The following is a 25,547-nucleotide window of genomic DNA, read 5'->3' as shown; positions in this document are numbered from 1 at the left end:
TGCCAATTGGTGCTCAAAGATGGCCGCTATGAACTGCAGTTCAGAGATGGCAGTGAAGCCAAGCAAGGTCAATCACTCTCCCCCAGCTGCTTTCGAGTGTCCGTTGACCACACAACAGTCGTCCCTCCTTGGAGCGAAGCTTTTGTAGCTGGCAAGATAGTCGGTCCATGTGCCCCTACCCTAGGACTGCTGGAACCTACGGCCAGACTGATGGAAGTGAACCACCTGATGCTAGCTAGAAGCCTGGTAGATGGCGCATGACATTATTCCATTAAGAGTGCTCAACCCCACAAATTATCCTCGTACATTATACAAGGACAACGTGGCGGCTATGTGTGAACCTGTCGAACTTGTTGAACCTTCCCACATTGGACAATCCAGCATGGCTCTTTGCCAGGTATGCGAGGAGGGTGGTAGCATGACAGCTGCTGTAGAGCCAGACAGTGGTAGGCCTTCTGTCCCTGGACACCTCTTAGACTTGTTCGAATGCAGCTCTAATCTTCTAAACCCTGATGAGCGCTCACACCTTGCGGAACTGTTGACCGAGTTTGCTGATGTATTTGCAGTTTCCTCCGACGACCTTGGCCATACTAGCTTAGTAACGCATACGATCAACACTGGATCTTCACAGCCCATCCGTCAGCCAGCAAGACGTCTCCCCCTACACAAAAGAGCCGGAGCCGATACCCTTATCAAAGAAATGCTTCAGAAAAAAGTGATTGAGCCTTCCTCAAGTCCCTGGGTGTCACCCATCGTGTTAGTGAAGAAGAAAGATGGGTCTACCCGTTTCTGCATTGATTACCGTAAACTTAATGACGTGACAATTAAGGACAGCTACCCTCTTCCGAGGATTGATGATTGCTTAGATGCACTTGTAGGCTGCAAGTGGTTTTCCACCCTAGACCTCTGTAGCGGTTACTGGCAGGTGGCCATGGCCGAGGCTGACAAGCCAAAAACTGCCTTCACATCTGGGAACGGCCTATACCAGTTCACGGTCATGAGTTTTGGTCTCTGCAATGCCCCTGCAACTTTCGAGCAGCTCATGGAAAAGGTGTTGTCTGGGCTACCTTGGGAGGTGTGCCTTATTTACTTAGATGACATCATAGTCCATGGCCGTGAGTTTGGAGAAGCGATTCAGAGGCTCCGCACCGTATTACAGCGCCTCCGCGATGCCAGCCTCAAATTAAGCCCTAAGAAGTGCATTCTCCTCCAGCGATCGGTACCTTTTCTTGGCCACGTGGTGAGCGACCATGGTGTATCTACCAACCCCAAGAAGATTGAAGCAGTACGTACTTAGCCTTACCACAAACAGCAAAGGATGTTAAAAGCTTTCTGGGCCTTTGCTCTTACTACAGATGCTTTGTTCGTGGCTTTGCTGACATCGCCAGACCTCTTTACAGGCTTACCGAAGCACAAAGAGAATTCCGATGGACCAGAGAGTGCGAAGACGCGTTTTGTCAGCTCAAATGCCTGCTAACAACAGCTCCCATTTTGGCCTTCCCCACACTTGACGGCTTGTTTATCTTGGACACAGACACAAGCAACACTGGCCTTGGCGCAGTATTATCCCAACTCCAAGGGGAGGAGGAGAAGGTGATTGCGTTCCACAGCAAATCACTGAACAAGAGTGAGAGAAACTACTGCGTGACGTGCAAGGAACTCTTGGCAGTTATTGTGGTGGTAAAGACCTACCACCACTACTTGTGTGGAAGGCAATTTCTCATCCGCACAGACCACGGTGCTTTGAAATGGCTGTTGAAGTTCAAAAATCCAGAGGGACAACTCGCCAGGTGGCTGGAATTGCTGGGTACTTATGACTTCAGGATCGAACACCGTTCTGGTATACACCATGGGAATGCTGACGCTCTCTCAAGAAGGCCATGTGGTGACTGCCGATACTGCGATCGTGTCGAGCAAAAGCAGGATACCACATCAGTCGCAGATTCTGGAAGTGCAGATGTCGTCCCATGCTGTGCACCTCAGGCCCTGGACAAGCCTGCGGAGGGGGGTGGCCTCTCCTCTCCTCAGCCAGACCCCAAACCTCCACCTGAAAGCCAGCAGTTCCCAAGCGAAAGTTCTGAATCCAAGAAGGCCTTCGTTGTTACGGGTAGCAGAAGTGACTTGCGTGCTAGCCAAGTCGCCGACGATGACCTCGGAAAGATAATCGCATGGAAGGAGTCCTGTCCCTCTCGCCCAGCATGGAAGGATGTGTCAACCGAAAACAAAACCATCAAGACTTACTGGAGTCAATGGGACCGTCTGTCCCTATGAAACGGTGTCCTCTGCCGGCAGTGGGAATCTGAAGCAGGTGACGAGGTGCGTTGGCAGCTTGTTATGCCTTTCAGTCTCAGAAACGATGTTCTCCAGGAGCTCCACACTGAGGAAACTGCAGGGCACTTAGGTGTCAATAAGACATTGGGAAGAGTTAAGGAAAGATTCTATTGGCCCAGGTGCACAAAAGATGTGAAAGACTGGTGTCGGTCATGCGACCTCTGCGCCTCCAGAGAGAGGCCGACCCGCACACCAAGAGCGCCGTTGCAGACATACAACGTTGGTGCTCCTCTTGAGAGAGTGGCTCTCGACATATTGGGACCGCTGCCTGAGTCAGACCGTGGCAACAAGTACATCCTTGTCATAGGGGATTACTTTTCGAAGTGGATGGAAGCCTTCGCGATTCCCAATCAAGAGGCCACAACTGTAGCAAGAGTGTTAGTTGAAGAATTCGTGGCTCGTTTTGGCATCCCAAGGCAGATTCATTCCGACCAGGGGAGAAATTTCGAGTCGAAAGTGTTTCAAGAAATGTGTGAGGCACTGGGAATGGATAAAACCAGAACAACACCCCTCCACCCACAGTCAGATGGAATGATTGAACGATTCAACCGGACAATAGAAGGCATGTTGTCTAAGTTTGTCGCAGAGAATCAACGGGATTGGGATAGCCACTTGCCTGTCCTGATGATGGCGTATCGCTCCGCCGTCCACGAAACCACTTCCTTTACTCCATGTGAGCTAATGTTTGGGCGGTAGATTGACCTTCCAATTGACCTTCAGTTCGGGCGTCCCGAGCAAGAAAGTGGTGACCAGGACAAAACCAAATATGTCCACTGCCTGCAGGCCCGATTGGAACGCATTCATGCATTTGCCCGTGAGCATTTGAAGTTAGGGAGCGAAAGGAACAAGCGGTACTACGATCTCAAGGCATCACACCGTGGCTTTGAGCGTGGGGACCCTGTTTGGCTACATAACCCCAGACACAAGAAAGGCCGGACCCCAAAGTTACAGAGGCCCTGGGAAGGACCGTACCTGGTAATATCTCGCCTGGATGACCTGATCTATAGGATACAGAAAGGACCTAGGTCGAGACCAACGGTCGTCCATGTTGACCGGCTTAAGAAGTACCAGGGACACAGTTTTGTTAACTGGCTAACCGAAGGGAAGACTGGCAAAGACAGAGTATCCACAGCAGGTGAAGCTTCGAAGAGTGGCCAGTCAACTAAGCAGCAGAACTTCAGGCCTATGTCGGCAGCTAAGGAATTTGAAAAGGTGCCCGCCATTGCCGAGAAAGCACAGGAAAGACCGCGTCGGACACCAAGGAGACCGACCTGGACAGTTGACTATCAGATGGACTAAGACTTTGTTTACTCTATATCCGGCTAGTGACATTTTTGGGGACTCTAATTTAGTGTTTTTTTTTAGGGGGGGATGGTGTGACGAACGAATGCGTGACATTATTTGTTGTTGTGAAATCACCACACTGTTGTAATAGGATCTCCGGGAGAGGTCTGAGTCGGAGAATTGAGAAGAGAACTAAAAAAGACGCGTGTGTATTTACGTGAAGGATCTGTCTTTTATTTCAGCGCGTTACATTATGACTAAGATAATAATGGGAGCCTGTGTCTTGCACAATTTCACTCTTATTCATGACGATTTTGATGAAAGTTACTTCCTGGATGATGATGATGATGATGATGATGACAATGATGATGATGTCCATGATAGCAACTGCAGAGACAGAACAGCTGAACTAAAACGCCAGCATCTATCAAATATAATTGTTGGTTAATTAAGAAGTGAGACTTGGGGAGTTTTGTCCTGCCTATGGGGGGCACTTGGGATTTCAAGTAACGGGGATGATCAAAGGATATTTGGAGGTCTTTGAAATTTTCAATTCTGAGAGTCTTTTTGTAGGAAAATTTGGCAAGTATTTTTGGAGGTGGCTTGATGTAAGTAGGGATATTTTGGCCATTCGAAACAATCTAAGGATTTGTGGTAGTGTCTTGGCAGCATAGTTCTGCAAATAAAGTACAACAAATATGTTTTCCTGTTGTTTATAGTTTACAGTGCTGTTGCTTTCAATGGCTGTTGGCATTAATAAAACGGGTTACAGCTATGTTGAGAAAGGTTGTCCAAAAAAAAACGCAAGTGACAATCCCGAAGTGTATTTTGGGTAGTTTTAAGTTCACTATTTCTTGACTTGCGCATTTCAGGAAAACCTGAAAATCTGGCACAAGACACCATAGACATATACATATGTCTGGAAGTGCTAAAGAAAGCAACAAAAGTGGGTTCGACAGATTCAGTGTCATGAGCTGAGTGTATTGATCATATCCCGGATTGGGATTGTGGCATGTGCTCTTTTTTAGACAACCTTTCGATAAAGCTGCTGGTGTGATTCATGTATATCTTTTAGGGTCAGAAATTTGGCATGGGAGTTTTTGGAAGTAAACTTTTAATCAAGTGATATTTTCGGGTGTTGTTGGAAGCCCAGGGGGAATTACTTGGGTCTTGGATTTTGCAGCCATTTGATCATCCGTGTCCTGAATATGAGTTAAGGTGATTCCTCTTAAAAAGGAAATTTAAAAACACCAAATATGGTTGGCATCTGGGGACAAGAATGCTCATGAACCTACTCAGATCAATTCATCTATTGATTGATAAAAAACTAGTCAGTTACAAGTCAGTGCTTGGCCAGATCCAATATACTTGGGGTTTCTAATAAAATGCTTGGTTATCTATTAACAACTGTATTTGATGGACTTGGCCAGGGGCCTGGGAATTTATTGAGGCCACTGTTTTCTGGGGGCATGGCATTTAATCATGCAAAGAAAAAAAAAAGTTAGGCATGAAAAGTTAAGAGAATCAACAATTTATTGTCAGTTTTTTGTTTGTTTTCCAAGTGTGGCATAAAGATCTCTGATATAATGAGCACAATATTTAACATTAATAATACATTTCATGCTTTAAAGTAAAGTATTTTGCAGCCTTCAAAATTAATTAATGTAGAAGAAGGCAAGACTACAACATAGCTCGGGACTATGCCCTTACTTGAGCCATAATTCAAGGATACTAGCTTCATGAAATAGTTGTATCAAAGACTTGAAATTGGCCACATACCTAGTGTTATGTTTTTGGCTAAAGTAAATACATGCACTGGTAACTAGTTTTCAAATCCAATCTCAATTACATTTCAAGTATGGATAATTAAGAATAAGCATATGTGAGTATGCCAAAATATAGTTCAACTTACATAAATGGAGGGAATGGAATGGCTAATATTACTGTAAAGAACATTAAATTTTGTAAATTAAAAATTTTGACATAATTCACCTATATGGAAATAAGGCCAAGAAGTTGAAGTTCAAAGTACATTGCACAAACTGTAAGTGTTGTAAATATAATTGCCCAGCAAATGTACGTTTCTCCTACCTTGGAAGTTCTCCAAAGGTTATTGAGGCCTATGCCATCTTTGATCCCCTTCTGCTACCACCAAGTGACGATGACATCTTCAAGGAATATGGGGATGCTGAGGTGAAGATACTTTCCAATCATTTTTTCCCGGGTGATGAAGACAAGAAGACGAAGTTGCTTTGCCAGTGGTCTCAAGTCAAGTTTTTTTCTCTCTGGAAGAAAATTGCAAATCCCAGTTGGAAGCCAGAGCAGCACCTTCTTCATGTCCTTCTTTCTTAAAACAAAGGCATTTTCCACCCCTCTATCTTTGAGGAGCTATTGTTTGTGGCTGAAGTCGGGCTTTGCTTACCCTGCAGCAATGCCTGGCCAGAGAGAGGAGGTAGTGTCATAAACATTACCAAGACAAAGTTTCACAATCATCTTAGTAATGGGATGTTGAATGTACTCATGCAAGTTTCTATTAATGCTCCAGAAAATGACAAATGTGGTGATGTTGTCAAAGCTGCAGTAGATAACTGACTTAAACAGAAGCCAAGGAAAAAGTTGAAAAGAGCAACTATATCTCAGCCCAAAGTGAATTTGGAATCATCCGAGCTCGAAGTGTCAGAGACAGAAACTCTGAATGACCATGAAGAGTTAGGTGAAGGTGACGATGGAGAACGTGATGAGGAAGGAGCTGAAGCTACCACTCAAGATGAAAGCCCCCAGGAGAATGAGACGGCTGCTGCAGAAGAAGCAGCAGCAGCAGTTGCCACTGCAATTGGCCTTCCTGAGCCTGATAATGCTTATGACTCAGCATTTGAAAGTTATTGTGGTAGTGACGATGAGTTTTGAGACTCCCTTCTGGCAGAAAATCATACTCCTTGTGGTGTTTTAATAAATCCTTTCTAGGAACATTGAAATTGTTTGAAGTAATAGTACTACTTCATAAATAGTGATACTGATTGTGATTTTTTATTAGAAATGATATATTATTTGGTTGAAGAATATATTAATTATATGAGTAAAGTAATTGTTCTTATCTAATTTTTGTAACAGCAGGTCTGTATCCCTAAAAATGATTGCTGCTTATCTAATTTCAAAATCAGTGACAGATTGTTTTGAAGTGGAAACAGCATGCTCAAGTATGGTGGTTACCTTCATAGTACATTGCAATCAAGTAATATGAAACAGGAACTTAAAAATCAACATTTGTAGAGGTTAAAGTCATACTATCCCAGAGAATAAAAACACAATGAAACTGAGTAGTCATAGTACTTGTTTTTCTTTTAGGAAGCAAGACTTTTACTTGTTAGAAAATGCTCTGAGGAGAGGCAATTTCAGCTAGTGTAAAAATTTCAAATCCATTTTGCCCCCTGGGGGCTTCGCCCTCTGGGTCCCCAACAGGGGCGCTGCCCCTCTACCCCACTGGGCACCTATGCAGCCCCCAGACCCCCGCACGCAGGGGGCATCCGGCCCCCAGTGCCGTCTACTCTCAACATTTCTCCTGCTACTTCAAATCATTTTGACAACCCTGCACTCCTGAAATCCTGAACTGGTTTTAATTAATATACAATGCTCCTCTAACAGTTGAGCACTCTTTGAAATCCATTCACCTCAAGGAAATGGAATCTATTTTTAATATACATATTCTTGATGACTCATCATCAGAGTCTCTGTTATTTTCTTTGTCATAAGATCTGTGTTCCTGTGAGTCATCAAAACACATTTGTCACTTTAATATACATATTTCTGGACGTTTCATTAGCAGTGTCTTGTTTTTTCCTGTCATATGATATGTGGTTTTCTGCATCAGGACCACCATGTCACCCCATGTTTATTCAAGAGTTTAGTTTAGTGCTGTGTTGTGATTCTTTTGACTTTGTCTTTATAAAACCATGGCCAGATTTCTCCAGCACCATTGTCTGGTTTATTTAGATTGCCTGTCAGCAATTAACTTAAATTTAAAGCAAAGCTTGCAGTTTTGGGCATCCTTGAGATCTGGCCTTGTGATCAGTGTTAAGTGGACTTTCTGTGAGACAAAAGAAATTCCATCACAGGGCTCAATCTAAGTGATGATCTTGATCCTGATTAATTTGTTCTCTCATTAATTTATTTTTCACCTCCTACATTCAATGTACAACTGCTAGCAGGCAAAAGAATTGAAAAAGGGTCAAAGACAGATTCCAAGGTTTCATACGCTAACATATTTACAGTTGGATTCAGAAACACCTCATTTGTGATTGATTTTATCCAAGACAAGAAAAGTATGTAGTGCCATGTGAACTTAACAAACAGGGGTGTAAATAGAAACATTTTCAAGGCTCTCAGTTGCTAGTCCGTTTCAGTGGAAAAGAAAGATCCAAATATCAGTACTCATGAAATGGAACAACCAGGGAAACCACTGGAAAGCTACCGTATGGAATTTCAAGTCTGGGCTAATGATAAGACAGAAGAGATTAGGGGAAAGACTATCTCTTTGAATGAGCTGAAAACGAAGCTTCAAAAATCAAATGATAAAATCTAAGATATTAACAGGTAAGCCAGTATTTTTCTTGATAAGGTGGCCGCAAAAAATATCTTGAGAATGGTTGAGGGTTTGAAACAAGAAACTGAAACCACAAATGCACTAACTGAATCCAAAGAACAGGAAAACAAGTGCATCAATACAGAATCAGATTCATTATGGGGGTAAATACAAGAAATCAGGATCTCTGGATTTTATTTTTTAGTTACATTGTAATCTTATACACTGTAACCAGCAGGACTGTAATAGAGGCATTGCTTTATGCACGTTTTGCACAACAAAATATCAGAACACTGTATACTTAAGATAAGGGATAGTTTTCAGTGGCAAGATGCTAAGACGTCATAAGGTGAACTTGTAGATCACGAAATGAAATTTACAGGAATAAACTAAAGGATACAGTCCAACTTAAGTATGATCATAGACATTCTGCTGGATTAGTGCTGGGCTAACAGCAACCAGTCAAGATTGTCTAAGGTTGATTGTTTGCAAGGGAGCTTTCCCATGGCAGAGATGGCAGAGATTGAGAAGAAATGAAGAATCCAAGCAGGCCATAGAAGTTCGGCCACAAACCTAGTGAGTAAGAGTAAACAGAGACTGGATGATGGGAGCACAGCTGAAGACAAAAGATGGACTAAACAGTCTTTGCACACCCTGAGAGAAAAGGTCGAATGCAATAATCAAATGATTGAGTTATTAGGAAGTTCAGAGTCTGAAGATGTCAAGGCACGCATTGAAAAAGAGATTGAAGACAGCCACCAAGTGAGAGAGGAGTTAACCCAAGTAGTTCTAAGGAGAGAAGAAGTGTTAAGTCCTATCAGTGCTGCACACCCAAAAGCTATAAATGTTGCTCCTCCAACTCAAACTGAAAATCCTGTACCCGGATCCAGTAAACAGCAAAATGTGAAAGCTAAGTTACCAAGGTTGGAGGTTAAGAAGTTTAGCAGCCGTTTGAACTTCCCCTTTTACTCTAACACACTTCCTCCTTCTCATAAAAATCTGCCGAGACGTTTGCATTTCTTGCATTCTTGGTATTCTGAAAGACTGAGGACATATCCACCCTTCAAACGTGAATACCATGCCAAGTAATCAGGTAGTGCAGGATAATTCAGGGCTATCGAACCACTCATAGGGAAACCCCGATTTCTGAGCAGAACAGCCATATGCTTTTACCCACTTTTTGTAGCTGGTACCCCAGCTGAGATAGTTGATAATATCAACAAAGCAGAAGCCCTTTGTCTCCATGAACATCGTCATGTTCGCCTTCTTTCCTACTTGGACCTTGGCCGTTGTGTCAGCCAACAGCTCTGCGAAATGCTCTTTGATCAGATTCAGGTCATAACATCAGCAGTTGAAACTGAGAACAGGCACCTGATTGCACCATTCCACTATGGCTTTCCGCTGCTTTCCTGGAACCAGGTCAATGTCTTCTGGCATGAACTCCACTGTTACCAAGGCCCAAATGTTTTTCCTGCACCACTCTAACTCTTCCATAAACGTTCAGATCAGCTCTGAAGAGTTTCACCAACGTTAACCGAGATTGGGACATGAGCGTTTTCATACCTGAGCAATGCTGTGACCTCCCTTTGCTTTTCTTTGTCATGAAACGATTCAAAATCATAGAAGATGGTGTGAGGGTAAGTTCCTGTATCCTGTTTTGGCAGAAATTCTCCCACTTGTTGATCTTCACACTCCCATTTCTTGGTAATGCAGTAGCCAGCTGCTCAGAGTGCTCTTGTACCTTCCACTGTTGAGTTTCTAGAGTTTGGTTGTGATTGACAATTTCATCCTGGTGGTTTGGAAAACACTGACGAAACTAGCAAATTTCGACCTCTTTTGTCGCAAAAAGAGGGCTAAATTTGCTGTCTAAGGGCGCTTTCCATTCAACAAAAATCACCGGTTCAAATTTTCGGAATTTTCACTGGTCGAATGGAACGCATCCGAGCGCTTCCCAGAATTCGAGGTCATGTGCTCTGCAACACAGGGCATGCTGGGTGAAACTTTGTAGTGTTTGAAAATGGCGGACTTTTCGAACATTTTTGCAGCTTTAGGGCAGGCTGACTGTGAAACAATAAGTTGTGCCATTCTCGATAGCATCAACAATGTAATACTTCTGGCTGCAGTTGCCTGCTTTGTGCTAACTTGATTTAACAAAATGGCAAAACGGCGGGAGCAGAACTACTGACGAGCAAAAGTCGAAGTTAGCGTCATTCGAGAAGATACAAAAGCGTAACTAAAGCAGTAACATACCATTGCTGGTTGAAGGAAACAAATTGCTGCATTGATGCTGTAGAAAAAGACTGAAATCATTCCACACAAAGCCACACGCTGAGCATTGATATGCTGCTCCGCCCGCGATTATTGCTTTTCCAAGTGTCCACCTGAACTCACACTCGGTAGGGAAACTAAACCTGACATCTCTTGCGAATGGAACACAAAATTTTCGATAATTCCGGGAATTCTATCAAAGAGGGTGCACTCAAAACGTATTCCTAAATTTTCGAAAACTTTTCCCGGAATTTTTACCGTTCCATTCAATTTCGGACCGAAAATCTCAGAATTTTTGGTTGAATGGAAAGTGCCCTAAATTTGCCGGTATCCAGCTAATTCCCCACATACTACTCAGTGAGCACTGGTCACATGGCCACAACACAGGAATGTTTTCACATGTGTTTTGCAGTGTTTCAATCTAAGCAAATGTCTTCCTTTCAACCTTTGTATGGACACAGAATTTAAGTAAATTTTGTTTTTCCTTTTTGTTTTCTTTGTTTGTCATTTAATTTATTTACCTTAGTTTTCACCATCTACGACTAGTATCATACTTGTTCAAACCACAGTCACCGTGTGCATTTCCCAAGTAGTGACTGATGTGCAGTTGTCAAACAGATGTGTCAATTTACTGCACCAACACAACATTGGCACATGAAACAAGGCTATCATTAAGTATTGATTCACCTGCAGCCTTGATCTTCACAGCCGTAACAAACTTGTTACTTTTGGGTGAACTGTATCAACTAAAGACCCATAACATCAAGGGTAAATACTCAGCCTTAGCAGGTGTTAAGGCCCTTATTGACAGCACTGTGACGAATTTCAGCACAAGCAGACACATTACAATTACACCTCCATGCCTTAACATCAGCTTCTAGGTTACCTCCAAGTAAATCCATCTTAGGCCCAATTTTGCCAATTTCACAACTAGGGTAAGTTTGTTGGGATTCTTCTCAAGGTAACAGCTGCTCTCTCTTTAAGTGCAGTTTTCTGATATATGCAGCCACAAGGTAAATGGTAGGCCATCAACGTTCTAGATAAGTGAGGGGTCTTGGGTCAAAAATGCAACAAAGTCAGCTACATGACCCAACATATTAATACAAAATTTATAGTGATTTAGTAATTGACCCATTGGAATTCCTTATGGACACCCTGCATTGGAAAATTATCTGGAAACCTGGGCATGCAGGCAATCACACCCCCTCTCAGGATTGGCCTGGGGGCAAAGGCATCGCTGGTCAGGGAGCCATGGCTACATAGAGCCAACTCCCTGTTACCTTTCCTCTTTCTTTTGAAGTATTGAATGACCTACAGGAACTTCTGACTCCATACAATCCTTCCAGAACATTGCAATCTACAAATAAGGGACTTCTCCTCCAGCCTAAATTCTATCTTATCATATGGATATAGAGCATTTTCACACATTGCACCCAGACTGTGGAATGCTCTACCTGATCAATTAAGGATATGCAGCTCACTCACTTCATTTAAGTCAAAAGTCAAGGTGCATCTTTTTAAACACACTTATAAACTGTAATTAGGATTATATGGGATTGTACACAGCTTTTAATTGGTACTTGCAGATTGTACCTTTAATCCTCCTCAACATTGCAATCATAAATCAGCTTCATGTGCAGTTCAGGAATAAGCTGTTATGCAAATTTGCAGAAGGCAGCTACATTACTACTGATCATCAGCCTAGCATAATAAACCACTTAGGAGGTATTCCTAAGCCACTTCTCATGAAGTACATGCTTTGTTTTAAAACAGGCCTTTAGATATTCCTGCAAGTGAACAGGTTGGAAAGTAATTTGCCAAAAGCATGAAGTTTTGTGTACAAAATGTTCAACTTCACAGAAAGAGTTCAGGCTGTTCAAAATGAACTTGACCAAACTGATTACTTGGTTAATTGTTGTGTGGAACTATTACCCTCTACTCAGCCGCAACCAAAGTGTATCCCAACTACTCCAAGAATGTCTGTATTTACCACCTTACCAGTAAGTGCACTCAAGAGAGAAGTAATAATTGAGCCCACAATTGAGCCTATTGAGAGGTAAAAAATTGAGCCTACACCACCAGCATTCTTCTACCAAAATCATCTGAAGGAATGCCTTTGACCCCACGTCCCAACCCTGAACCACTTCTTTGGTAGCAATCAGCAGCAAAAATGCAAGGGTTAACGTTAAAGCAATCAACTGACACAGCAAACATTACAAGCCACCATTAACCAAGTTTTCTTATTTCCATTAAAAGTTCAAAAAGGTATCAGGTAAAGACTACCAGTGGAAGTCTTTGTAAGCATTCTGATGGTTCAGTGGTAAATATGGCAAGGGCAACTAGGCTCTAATTTTGATCAAGTATGGGATGAAATGAAGGCAAATAGTCCCAATGTTACAGAAATAATGAACTACAATAGATGTCTCTAGAAAAAACTTCAGCACCAAAACTGGAAGCATGAGTTGCAAGTGAAAGTATATTTTTTTAGTCAGTGTAATAAAATAGCAATGAAATGAGTTAAATTTCCTAAGACAAGTAAGACCATCTCTTACATTTAGGATCCATGATATATATTATGCTCTTAACACAGTCATGCTTGATATTTTTTATATGGGTATTCATTTGTAATGGACCAATTCTTTGCCTGAAAAGTGATAGCCCAACTTAGTCTTTTTTGTGTGTGCTTTGTGTCCTGTTGCAATGCACGTGTCTTTTTATTATTTTCTCTTCTAGTACCTGACCCTAATAAATAATTGCTGTAATCACTAAGGATAGCTGCTCAGTCTTAATTAACCCATTAAGCTTATTTCAAGCAGTCACGTACTCACTCTATATTAAAAACGTTGGGTACGAGTAATAATAAAGATGTCGCTGTTGTTGTTATTGTTGTTGAAGAAACAAACAAGCTGAATGTAAAAATTTAAACATTGAATCTGCCTAAGATATTGTTTCCAGAATGAATTTTGAAGGGATGTACTTCAAAGACTAAAAATGCAACTGCATCTGCTGTTAAAGAAAGTAAGACTAAAGCAGCAAATGAGGAAACAAAGTTTATGAGCCAGTTAAGAAGAGGTCTATGATATTAATAAGTCAGGTGATGGGACATGATAAGAGAGAGGTTTTTCCTTGTCATATGGCACGGTGACAGCACCTTCCAGAGACAGAGGAATGGCTACGGATGAGGAAGTCAATTCCAAAGAGTGCAGGCAGTGTGTACAATGCAGGGGGAAAGAGAAATCACCAGAATTTCATGGGCCAGAGAGCTCCATCAACCTGAATGTCATGCTAATTTTGAAAGGTCTTCAGGATCGTGGATGCTTCTGGAATTCTAAACATTTTTCAAAGGTCTGTTGAGAACCATGGTGGAGTTCCTTGGAATGGTGAAAGCACAGGACACAGGGGTCATTACCAGTAGCTGTCTATGGAAATGGAAATGTCAAAAAACTGCTATGTGTGGGCCATGTACAGAGGTGCTTGGATTCATACCTGCATCCTCTGGAAAGGACACTGGTTAGACTCCTTTAGACAACAGCAGACCAACCAGTGGAGCAAGAAGATTGACGGAAAATAAAATAGGTAAACTTCAAAACAAAGGAAGATCCTTTCTGTTTTACAATCTATCTTAATGTTTGAAAAACAAGACTGACATAGACAATAAGATCTGAGACCTAACTACTTTTAGGGCTTCTTCTGTTTAATTCTTGTGTGTGTGTGTGTATTGCTGTAATTCATAGATTTTATGTAATAGTTATTTTTAGTTGCTTGTTCGTCTGTTATACTTTTTTGAAAGATGTAACACTAATTTTTGTAATTCTCTATTGCATGACACTTCCTTTTTTCACAGTGATTGTAGGCGAGCAAAAGCTAGCCCCCAGACTAATCTTGACATCAGTGGTCAGCAGCACTTTCTTAACGCATAAAGAGCACTAGAGCCAACTTGAAGCAAAATGTGGGGACATTCTTGGCATTCCTTTGTTCTTCCAACTGGAGTGAATGGTATGTGAGCAAAGAGCAGAGCAAAGGCCCTGGTGTTGAGTTCAAGGTCCATGGTCATGTGAATTTCATGTGAATATCATGTGAATCAGGAATGTAATTTTCCAAAGCACATGTCAGCTTGGGTTACCGCCTTTACTTGTACAAGCAAAAGCAATGAAGAAAGTAGGACAAATTTACAGTGCAAAAGAGAAAGGAAATGGAGAGACAAAGATACAAGTGATTTGCAAAGTTTACAATCCACAAAATTAGAAGCTTTTTTCCAGTTCTCTCAAGTAACCTTATGTTTTTACAGAGAATAATGCATACCTTGTCTTCTGAAAGCTTCCATAAGTGTAAACTTAAGCTTACATTTTATGACTGCAGTGCATCTCAATCTACTTAGGTTACTGAATGACCAAAAAGTCAACCCAGTTTGGTTGCATCAAGAAGTTGACACAGTCTCGTCTCACCACATGGAACTTGCTGATATATGATTGAAAAACGTTACTCTGGTTTAAAAATGTAAAAATGTAAGTAAAAATTCTTTTTGTAAAATTCCCAACATTTCGGCTAAAACTTCAGCCTTCATCAAGGGAAAGTGACAAGGAATTTGTTGAAAAGGCATGTTTTTATACTATGCAAATCGGCAAATTGGAGCTAATTATGTTCTGTCCCTTAGGGCTAAATTTAAAAATTTGTGCTGCAAATGCATACCATCATCATGGTTCAGCGGATTCCTACAAGTGTTAATTTCCCATGCTTCCAAAATACGTCTGTTGTGCCAATTTGTGCTTGTACGTAAGATCTTTGAAGATTCCCAGGAGATGGTGTGGCCAGAGTGTAAACAATGTTCCGCTAAAGCTGACTTGTGCGAGTGTTTGTTTACAACCGCTTTTTGATGTTCTTTGAGCCGGGTGGAAAATTTTCGTTTTGTTTCTCCGATGTAGCTTTTGTCACAACCTTGACAGGGAATTGAACAAATTGCACCATGAGTCTGATCTTTTGGACTGGGTCTTTTGGTTTGGGAAATAAATTGCTGATGGTATGGTGTGGTTGTAAAGCAACTTTGATATTGTAATTGCTTAGGATTCGCTTAATCGGTTCCGTAGTGCTCTTGACATACGGTAAAATGCAGAAACCTTTTTTGTCATCCAGTGGAGTTGCAGGCGTTTGTTGAGAAGGCCGTTCCGGTTTACTTGCATGAATAACAAAGCATTTCGGGTAGCCATTTGCCCTGAGTGCCGCAATCACGTTTCATTTCCTTTGATTGTTGGTCAACAGAGGACGGGATAGCTTTTGCACGATCAGTCAGAGACTTGAACACAGCCCTTTTAAGAGCAGCCGGATGATAAGAGTCAAACAAGAAATATCTTTCTGTGTGTGTCGGTTTGCGATAGACTTTAGTGGAGAATTGGCCATCATCTTGTCGACAGACAGTGAAGTCAAGAAAGGATATTTTCCGTTCTGTTTCTCTTTCAACGGTAAATTGGATCGACAGCTTGATATTGTTCAAATGACTCTGTAAGGCTAGCACCAGGTTGGATTTAACAGCGGCACACACATCATCTACATATCGTTTCCAAAAACACGGTTGGGAAGGAGAGGTGGATAGTGCTCATTTTTCAAGGTCTTCCATGACCAGGTTTGCCACAACAGCTGACACTGGAGAGCCCATGGCGGTACCAAAGATCTGTTGGTAGTGATTGCTGTTATAGTTTTGGAGTGGAATCACTAAAGAAAGCTTCCTTTATATTCATCCCTGACTAAACTGAATTGAATGTTTGATGGCATATTGTCAGAATTCTCATAAATAAATTTGCCATTCATTGCCATTAACATTATCAAAAGTACAATCTTTTGACTCCCCTAATTCTAAGGCTTTCAAAATAATTCATTTATACACATGTTCCTTTTCTTTACTGTTCTTGAACATTGACACTTGTTACTGTTTCAACTGTTATCTAAGTAATTGCATTTGTTGTCAATAAAATTTTCATTCCATTTAAAGTGCATCTTGTTTACATCAACGCCATTTGTGCATTGAGTTTATTGTTGGTTCTTGTCCTTCCACCAAGAGCTTTTTAAATTAAAATTACAATTTAAAATTTGACGGTTTTCCCATCACCCTCAAAGACCTACATTTCCAAATTCCCATTCCATTCGCTGCAAGGTTGAGGAAGAACTACTTTCTGGCTGGATGTCCTACATCTAAAATACAAAAATAATCATTTCTTTATTTCAATTTCAACCTGGTTTCCTCTGTTGACAGTAGCCCTAACAAAAATAATAACAATAACAATAATAACAATAATTGTAATAGTAATAATAATAGTAATAGTAATAGTAATAGTAATAATAATAACAATAACAATAACAATAATAATAATGTCTTTAATCATTAACATATTTTTATAATTGTAATATTAATTAAAATTTATAGGGCGCAAGTTCGCAGGAGAATACCATCAAATGCATCTAAGAAAGAACTAAAATATGCAACTGCATAAATCACTTGCATGAACCCATAGCCCCGTGCATCTTCCTCGCTTCTCCCACGCTATCCTCAATATCTATTCCATCTCACAACAGACATGGCCACCGACACTTCCTAACTATAGGTTACTGCTAAGTAAATATTGGTTTACGTTTTGAAAAATTAGATAAACTTCAGTTTATTTTGGAGAGGCCATCAGGCAGAGCACCCATAGCATAAGGGCAATGCAGAATACAGTGATGGCCATTTGGCAACACAACTAATCTTCAGATGAAACCAAGACAATAGAATTGTTCTCTTTACTAGGCATTACCTAGGGAACAAGGGATTACCCACAGAGAGCCTATACCAGAGGTTGTGGCAAATACCATCCTTCTTACATTTGAAGCTCTTAGTGGGGATAGTCTTTCTGTCAATTGCAAGCTTGGCAGAACCCAATGAGCTGACTTGGGACTCAGTTAACAAAGAGACCCACTCAAGTCTGGCCACAACCTTTTTGTTAATGATGGATCCAGATCCTTAATTTCTGTGTTAAAACACAGACACCTTCGAAGCATATGAAGGACCCCCCTACAATGCTGGGGCCTTGTAGAGTCTTTTAAAACATTCAATCCCTAGTGGAAGTGAATCAATTTCAAGTCCTGTTTTCTTAAATGTGAAAATTTCCATGAATTTGACAACAGGGACACTGTCTTCGGTGAGTGACAGACTTGTTCGTCACAATTAAAATACTGTGGTAGAAGCTCAGTGCCACACAGCGCCAGTATAAGCAAACAGTTAACAAAAAAAAATATTGTTAAGTAAGTAGATATTTATTACATGTTGTAAACTGTAAATAAAATAATAATACTAATAATAATGATGATGATGATGATAATGATAATAAAAAAATTACTAAATGGCATTCTTGACATTCATGCCGACAATGTAACAACACTGAACTTAACCCTCTGGCAGAGGAAACATTTCTTGCATGCTTTAAAACTTTAAAACAGACCCAAACTGCAAGCATGTGGAACAAAACTTCAGCAAGACCACCCCCATCATTACAAAGTCACTAGCCAACAATGGTAGCTTTGAAGATTTACTGAAAAAGATCACAGGAATCTCAGTGGATTGCCTGCTAGTAATGCCCAGAGCCACAGTGAAACTATTTTGTGTGTCCCTCAAGAGAGTAAACAACAACTTGCAAGGGTTCTTAGGAACCCAGCACCAGGCACAGACCAAGGGATGAGAGACAAAACCTTTTCTTATTCGTGACTTTGTAAATACTGCAAATTACAACGGATCCATTGAAGACAAACAAGCAATTTGTGGGTCTTCTGATGCACATATTGTACTACAAGCTCCCAGAAGCAAGCCAAAATTAGAAAACATTTCACTGTCTATGTGGGTTGCCATAAACATGAGAATAATGCACAAGTCATCAAAAACAGGAAAGCTTTCAAGCACATCCCAGATTGCCGATTATCTTTCATACACTCTGAAAGTCTTCCACCCTTGCCTTTGTTCCCCTGTAATATTTATTATATACAGCAATGAATACTGTAAACTTCAGCATCAGTACAGATTTTGCTGGGGCAGCCATTCGAAGTATCTCCATATGTGTTTTCCTGTTAAACATCGCACAGTGAATTAATTTAACCAAACCCTGGCTAGGCCTTATCCTGACCTGTGTTCAAATTCCAGCTGCCAACCACAATTTGCAAACCAATTTGCTGCCAATTTAACTCTTTGTCAGGCTGTAACTGGCCTCAATGCCGCTTTCAACACATATACCTTGTGACAAATTGTTATCACCCCCACACTCAACAAGAGCATCCACCCAGGGTTCTCCCGAAAATTTGAAGTAGAGGGAGAATAACTTTGAGTAAGCAGCGGACAATGCCGATAAAAGGATGTGGAGTGGTTTTATCGGAGCCATGTGGATGGGGGGGGGGGGGGGCGACCGCAACCTTTTATTGGGGGTCCGGGAGCCCCCCGGGAACATTTTGAAATTTGGGTTCTAAAAAGTGCATTTCAGTGTATTTTAAGCAATTATGGTTTTGTTCTTTTGTTAAAGAAAAGCAATTTTACCGTAGAAAGCATACACGTAATATATTGTGCTAGTTGAACAGGTTAATCATCGTCATCCATATCAAATTTGAAAAAAATATCAAAAACGTTCGCATTTTGTGGTCAATCACGCATGTAAACACAGATGAGAAAGCCAAACGAGAAAAGAGTTTTGCTAGCATTGAAGGTACTAGATTGAGGTTTGACATATATTTTGTTACAAGACAGGTTTTGAATGGCTTCAACACAGTGCTAGGGGTGGAATTCATTGAACGTGATGAAGCTTGTGATTGGTAACCGTTGCAAGCGCAAGCCTGAAATACTTGGTGAAGTTCCTGCGGATTTAAGCTCAGAATTTTTTCTGATTAAGCGTGCGGACCATCATCAACGTTTTGAACCTTTGCGGTAGTTTGGGTTTTTCGTTCATGATTTCAAAAGTGTTAAAATTAATACAATCAAACTTAAACTGGACATATTTTGCAAATGTTTCACTTTATAATGAAGCCTTGAAATAGTGCATGTATTTATTCATACTTCCCTGCTCGATAAGCTCACCAGTTTTATATCTCACTTTCAATATTTACACAAACATCTTACATCTTTACACAAACATCTGCTGAGTTTAAAGATTGTGTAAGATCTTGCAAAGTTTCTTTCTTTTGTTGAAAGAAATCTTTAGAGTTATTTGTTCTCAAAAATCCTCCATGTGCGAGCCAAGCACTGGGTTGGGCATGTCGTTGTGTTTATAGAACTAATTACATTATGCTTACATTCACTGGAGATAAAAGAACTAATTTTAATCATATTTTTGAAAGAAAACAACTTATGACCTTCGTTTGTGTCATCTCTATTTTCTTTTCAATTTATCCCTGGTACTGAACAGCGATTGCTGGGTTTTTCGCTTCATTTTCAGAGGAAAAACTGAGCTTCAACTTAACCTTGGCTGTCAAATATTTCAGTGCTGCTGTCATGGCTCAGTGCCCATGTCACATTTTTGGCGGCAATTCTCACGGCCCGAATAATTTCAGATTTCTTTCCTCTTACAGCTATAAGAGTTGTATTATTTTAATTGCTATGTATTTGTTGAGAAAATTAGACATACTGTTTTTATGCTTGATTTTATTGACGGATAGGCTCACATTGTTACAAATAAATTTTTTTCATAATTTATTTATTATAAGTAGCCGGCGCGCCAAGGACGACTAGACGGCGAATTTCGCCGGTCGCCGGAGCTTACAGAGAACTCTGTCCACCCATGACACCTTTCATATCCAGCCAGATGGTGTCATGGATAAGCTTTAAGTGTCTCATAATAATGATTGTGTTTTGATGGAATTTTGCAAATTAAATGATCTTTAGAGTAAACATTTTTGTTATTCACGCTATAGATTGATGAATCGATCAACTGCAGATAGTTTTGTTGATGTTTCTGCTGTGGTAGAAATACATATACAAGGAAATGTACATATCACTATAAAAACTATAGGATAAGAAAAAGTAGGAAAAAAGTATTACAAAGTAGGAAATATCACATATAATGGTCACACTTCCAGGTAATGGAAGACTCTGGCCAGTAGTGTGAACATTCATTTAGTCACCAGATTGGATTTTATTTTTGGGGAAAGTCCTGGGACAAAAATCAAAAGTATTCATTTTGCTTACCCAAATTATAATTATTTGAAGAAATGTTTTGAAATTCATATTTAATTATAGTTTGTTAAAGTGCATATGAAGGAAACTCAGTTTTTGAATCCTTTGAAAGTTCAAAATTTTAAAGACACAATTCCAAAGTTTGAACCATATTGGAAAAAAAGGTGTGATGTTGCTCTCAAACATGATCTTTGAATTGCGTGGCCAAAATGTCAGGTCACATGCCCTAATGATGTAGTGTTATGGACAAGACTGCAATATTGCAATATGGTGTTGAGTGAGAACGTGAGCAGAGGAGTGAGATATTGCATCACTGACGCCCTTAATAACCAAAGTTTGACAAATTTGAGCAACACTCTGGCCATACGAATCCATCAGTTTCCTGCCGATCCAGTTGAGGGACAAATGAGCAAAAATTTTTGAAAACATCAACATGATTTTCGTGAGCCGCAGACGAAGTATTAGTCACTCTGTTCTGTTTGATTTTGGCGTTTGCATGAGATTCAGTCTGGGAAAAGATTTCCAACACTGGTAAACCCCATACTTCGGAGTACTTAATATTTTTCATGAATCTTCGGATTGTTTTAAACTGCAAGGATTGCTGTAATTTAAAATTTTACAGAATTATGTGTTTATGTTCTGTTATTTTGTATGATTCCTTACACGCCAGTTAGTCACTGGTGCCACTATATTCATATATTTTATTTCCCATAAACTCCTTTTTCCTGGACAAAATTAAAAAAACTGACTTGACTTGTGGTTGACTCGATATTGACTCGTGACTCAAGGTTGACTTAGGCTCACAGTTGGCTCATGTAAAACTACAACTCCCAGAGAGTAGGGTATTTGACATACTGAAATTGCCCCGTGTAGCCGGGGCATTATTTCAGTTTAGTAGCAGTAATGGCATAATACCTGGGTTGGAGGTGCGGTTTACATTGACTGTGCATGTGTCCATGGTATACAAGCAGGCAATATACTGTATAGCTCACAGAGTCGGTCAGAGTTTGAAAAGCAGGGTTTTCAAATTTAGCCCGGGCCCGGCGCAAGTCAGCAGCTACTTCAAGCATTTGCACTGGGTACATTTCATATTCTGAATTTTATTAATACACAGTTCTGTTTCACCAATGTAATCGCAATCTGCTCTATTTGAGGAAATAAATAAACGCTAACAGATAAAAAAATAAATAAACAGTATGGCTATTATAGGTACCTTTCGAAATTCGAAGCAAGAGCAGTTTTTGGCAGAAAGTCTGCTCGTGTGCACAGACTCTGATTTGAATGTGTGTGTACCAGCACGGTGGCAGATTTCTTCTCACGTGCACAGTCTACAAGATGAAGCGGACGCAGCAAACGGTGCTGTCTTTTCTTTCCACGGCCAAGAAGTAAGGAAGACAAACAGGTAACACTTATTTTAGGAAATGAGTTGACAAATATAATTTACATGTTGCTCCAGTTCTGAAAGCGACAATAAAACAATCTGCTTAGGCTGACTTGATCACAGTATCCGTGGCTGTAGTCACTTTCGTGTGGCAAATGCAAAGGCAGTCTGCATGGCAAATGCGAAGGTAGTCTATCTCATGAAATGTTACCCTAACTCATAATGGTCTTGATTGCACCAAACGTATTTTCAACGAAAGGTTGAAAGAAGTCTTAACAATAAAACCCTTCAACAACGCGAGCGTTCAGAATTTCTAACAAAAAAATTTGTGATACTTCATACGTGTAAAAGCAAAGATTTTAACGGAAGATGCATAATTTAGAGGTATAAGAAGTCAAATGATACTGCAATGTAATAAGTACTGTACTCATGGAAATGTAAAAGCATACTGTACCATTTTGTAACTTTGAAAGCAACTAATTGTACAAAGTTTTTAAACATTAGCCCTTGTTGATAAGTGTATAGTGGCCTGCAACAAAATCAGTTATGGGTACAAAAAATGCACCAGAATAAACTCCAAGGTACCCTGACTTTCAAAATTTCAAGGGGGAGCACCCTATTCCCCTGCGCAGAAGAGGGATGCTCCTCTCCAGCACCCTACCCCACAAGCCGCTGTTATCGCGATGCAATAGTGCTCATGCTACTCTACAATTTCCTCCTGCTACTTTTTTCAATTTGAAAGCCCTGAAAAGGTCTTGAAATGTTTACATTCAACGCCTTTTATTAAACAGCATACTTTTGTTTGAATGTATAATTCTGCATGGACAGTATGTAGTCCTTGGTCCCGAGGTCCTTGGTCCACAAGTTTCTCAAACATGTCATTTTCTTGTTAAATAAAATACAACCAAAAATGAAGGTATACAATTAAATAATGATTAGTATTCTTTCATATGACGAAGTTCCGGCCCTCCCGCTGTCGTACAAGGCAAGAAATTCAAGTTTGTTGACAGGTAGGTCTATTTGTCTTTCTTGAATTGTTTCCTTTTGCGGTCTGTTAAGTGCACTGTCAAGTTTACTTAGCTTGTGCACGGATAAAACTCAACGGGAGTACCTATTTTTTTTGCAAAACAAGTTAACAGACACACTTATTTCTTCCAGTGGGCAAGAATTTGTTGCAGAGTTTGAATTTTTTTTTTTATCAACCCTTGAAAAGTATCAGCACTTTTTGTGTAGATGCCCTTGGTTCACAACCTATGATCCCAGAGAACGTACATTTCTCAAAGCAGATTAGAAAAACCTTAAATAAATGGTAACAGCCTTTGTTTTTGTTGAATAATTTTAACATCTTCTTTAGACCTGTTTTCGGACTGGTTTAAATTCTCTTTTATATTTAAAGTTCAGTCTTATAATATTTCTGTTTGCGTTGAATATTTTGAAGATTTATTTTACACTTATTATTTTATCAAGACTGTAGCTTAGATATATCAAGGAAAATAAAGAATAAATAAAATTCTCATTCTCGTGAGGATTTGTGAATACTCTACATGCTGTTTATATGACCCACGGACCAAGGGCCTGCGAGCACAGTCACCTTTTTTCGAATTACGAGGATAATATCACTGTTTGGAACTTGCCACTTAAAGATTGTGGCAAGAAACATAAAAGCTATCTTCAGGTAAAATTTCAGCTCGTCAAGTGTTGATGTAGGTAAGATATTCGAGATTATAGCTTTTACTCGCGGACCAAGGACCACATACTGGACTGTCAATTTCAAGTCTCATCTGCGGGGAAAATAAAGCGAGGTCAAGGAAATTGTATCCCTTATAATTTGCCAAGCCTTTAATTGTATTGAGTGTGGATAATCGCATATTCTGAACTGGTTTTACCGAAGTTATTACGACACTAGACTCACATACTCTTGCAGATACAGCGTAATTAAATTTGGAGCCGCGTGTTTTTGCAACCGACAAGATGGCGACCATGCGGATAAACAGCTGTAAACAGTGAACAAGCACCCCGAGTTTTGCGTAGACTTTGCTTGCTCAGAATAGTACGGGGCGTATCTATGCAAGTCCGCCGAATATTTGTCTGAACATCCAAAACCCCAGCAGAATCTCACATATGAACGTCGGAGGCCTCAATGTGGGTATTTTTTGTACCAGCAAGCTCGCATTTCTTTCAGTTTGCCGAAACCGACTTCGTCAGCTTCGTTTGCACGCAAAGCGACCACAAAACTTAACTACCTGAACGTGTTAAATAAGAAACTTCTCACCTTTCTTCTCACCTTTCTTCCCTTCTCGGCTACCACGTCTATTCTCCGTTCATCCAACACAGCTGTGTTTTCATACCTTTTGCTTACTTCGCCACTTGATCGCGCCTTGGCCATCCTGACGTCACCATCAACTTTTACCCGGACACAAGCTCCAGAGAGGACCCTGGGAACGAGGTTGCACGGGACAGTGTTTGTTTGAGATAGAGAACAAAGGCCAATGAGGAAACAATCCCGTGTCACTTGTTTTAGAGCCCGGAGAAATCTTCTGCTAAACCTCAATGTCAGCTTTTAGGAGTACAATTCAATCCGACTCGATCTGGCCCAATCTGACCCTTATTGACATTTTTGAATTCTTGTGATTTGAACTCTTTGCTTATTCTCGGAACGTGGACACAAGGCAATAAATGTGTCATAAACTGCAATGTTCCTCATATACCAAAAGAAGCCTCAAGGTACAAAAACAAACAAAAGTTCGCGATCGATCAATTGGAAATGCGATCTACAAATAAAGGTTTTGCTCTTTTCCTGCGAACCCCTGTAATGTACAACCTGGAGGGAAACATGACCTTGATATTGTTCAAAACTTTTGGACGGCGATGAAAATAAATAATTTGCTATTTATATCTGTCTGTCCTCGTGGAAATTCTGGGCTGAAGATTACGTGTCAGGTCCGTCAGGTGTCGTCGAATACAAGCCTCCGATTACATAGTAGTCCTGGAGTAGTAAACTAGTTTCGGGAATAATCCAGTGGCTCCATGAGGAATGCAAGTAGTTACCGAGAAAAGAGTACTGCCTCAACTTGCCACGAAACCCAAGAGGGTACTCCCAGAAAAATTTGGTGGGGGTGTGCGGCCGTTTCCCAAAACTATTAACCTATCTTTGACCAAAATCTGCGATTTTCCTCGGCCTATTTATGACCAGACCAAAAATTCGATACCCTATTTAAGACAGCTGAGACAATTGCCCTAAACTTAATTTTTGAAGGGCTTTTGTTTATCGATAATGATGAAAAAGAAGCTACTTTTTCATCTATAATGATCTAAAAAACATACCCAATTCAAGACTAGAGTACAAAAACCATACCCTCCTGACCCTATTTATGACAAAAATGGCCAAATCTATACCCTATTTATGAGCATAAGGGCTGAAAACCATATCTTCTAGGTCCTCACATACCTATCTAGCCCATATAAGGGATTACCCCCCCTCCCGGGTTGTGAAACTGCCCTATACTGTTTTAGGGAATTTTGGAGTACAC

General features: G+C 40.5%; 1 protein-coding gene across 8 annotated transcripts in view; it reads right to left on the bottom strand.

Moving 5' to 3' along the window:
* Nucleotides 1-24,423, bottom strand: part of LOC149110610 (uncharacterized) — a 65,722-nt gene extending 41,299 nt beyond the window's left edge. For 3 of the 8 annotated variants that reach the window (XM_089292561.1, XM_089292557.1, XM_089292559.1), the window contains exon 1: nucleotides 24,290-24,423. In XM_089292561.1, the coding sequence (XP_089148687.1) occupies nucleotides 24,290-24,403 (114 nt within the window). In that variant the 5' untranslated portion in view covers nucleotides 24,404-24,423. Of the gene's footprint in view, nucleotides 1-4,441; nucleotides 5,901-7,190; nucleotides 16,128-16,347; nucleotides 23,799-24,289 lie in introns of those variants that run through there. The other 5 variants (XR_016208113.1, XR_016208115.1, XR_016208114.1 and 2 more) reach the window with 5 other exon arrangements.
* Between the last annotated feature and the right edge of the window lie 1,124 nt (nucleotides 24,424-25,547).

Source organism: Orbicella faveolata, unplaced genomic scaffold (genome assembly GCF_042242905.1).
Source record: "Orbicella faveolata isolate gen_17 unplaced genomic scaffold, um_ofav_v1 contig_24, whole genome shotgun sequence".
NCBI classification, from domain to species: Eukaryota; Metazoa; Cnidaria; class Anthozoa; order Scleractinia; family Merulinidae; genus Orbicella; species Orbicella faveolata.
The sequence above is the reverse complement of the archived record's forward strand: the minus strand, read 5'-3'. Positions and strand labels throughout refer to the sequence as shown.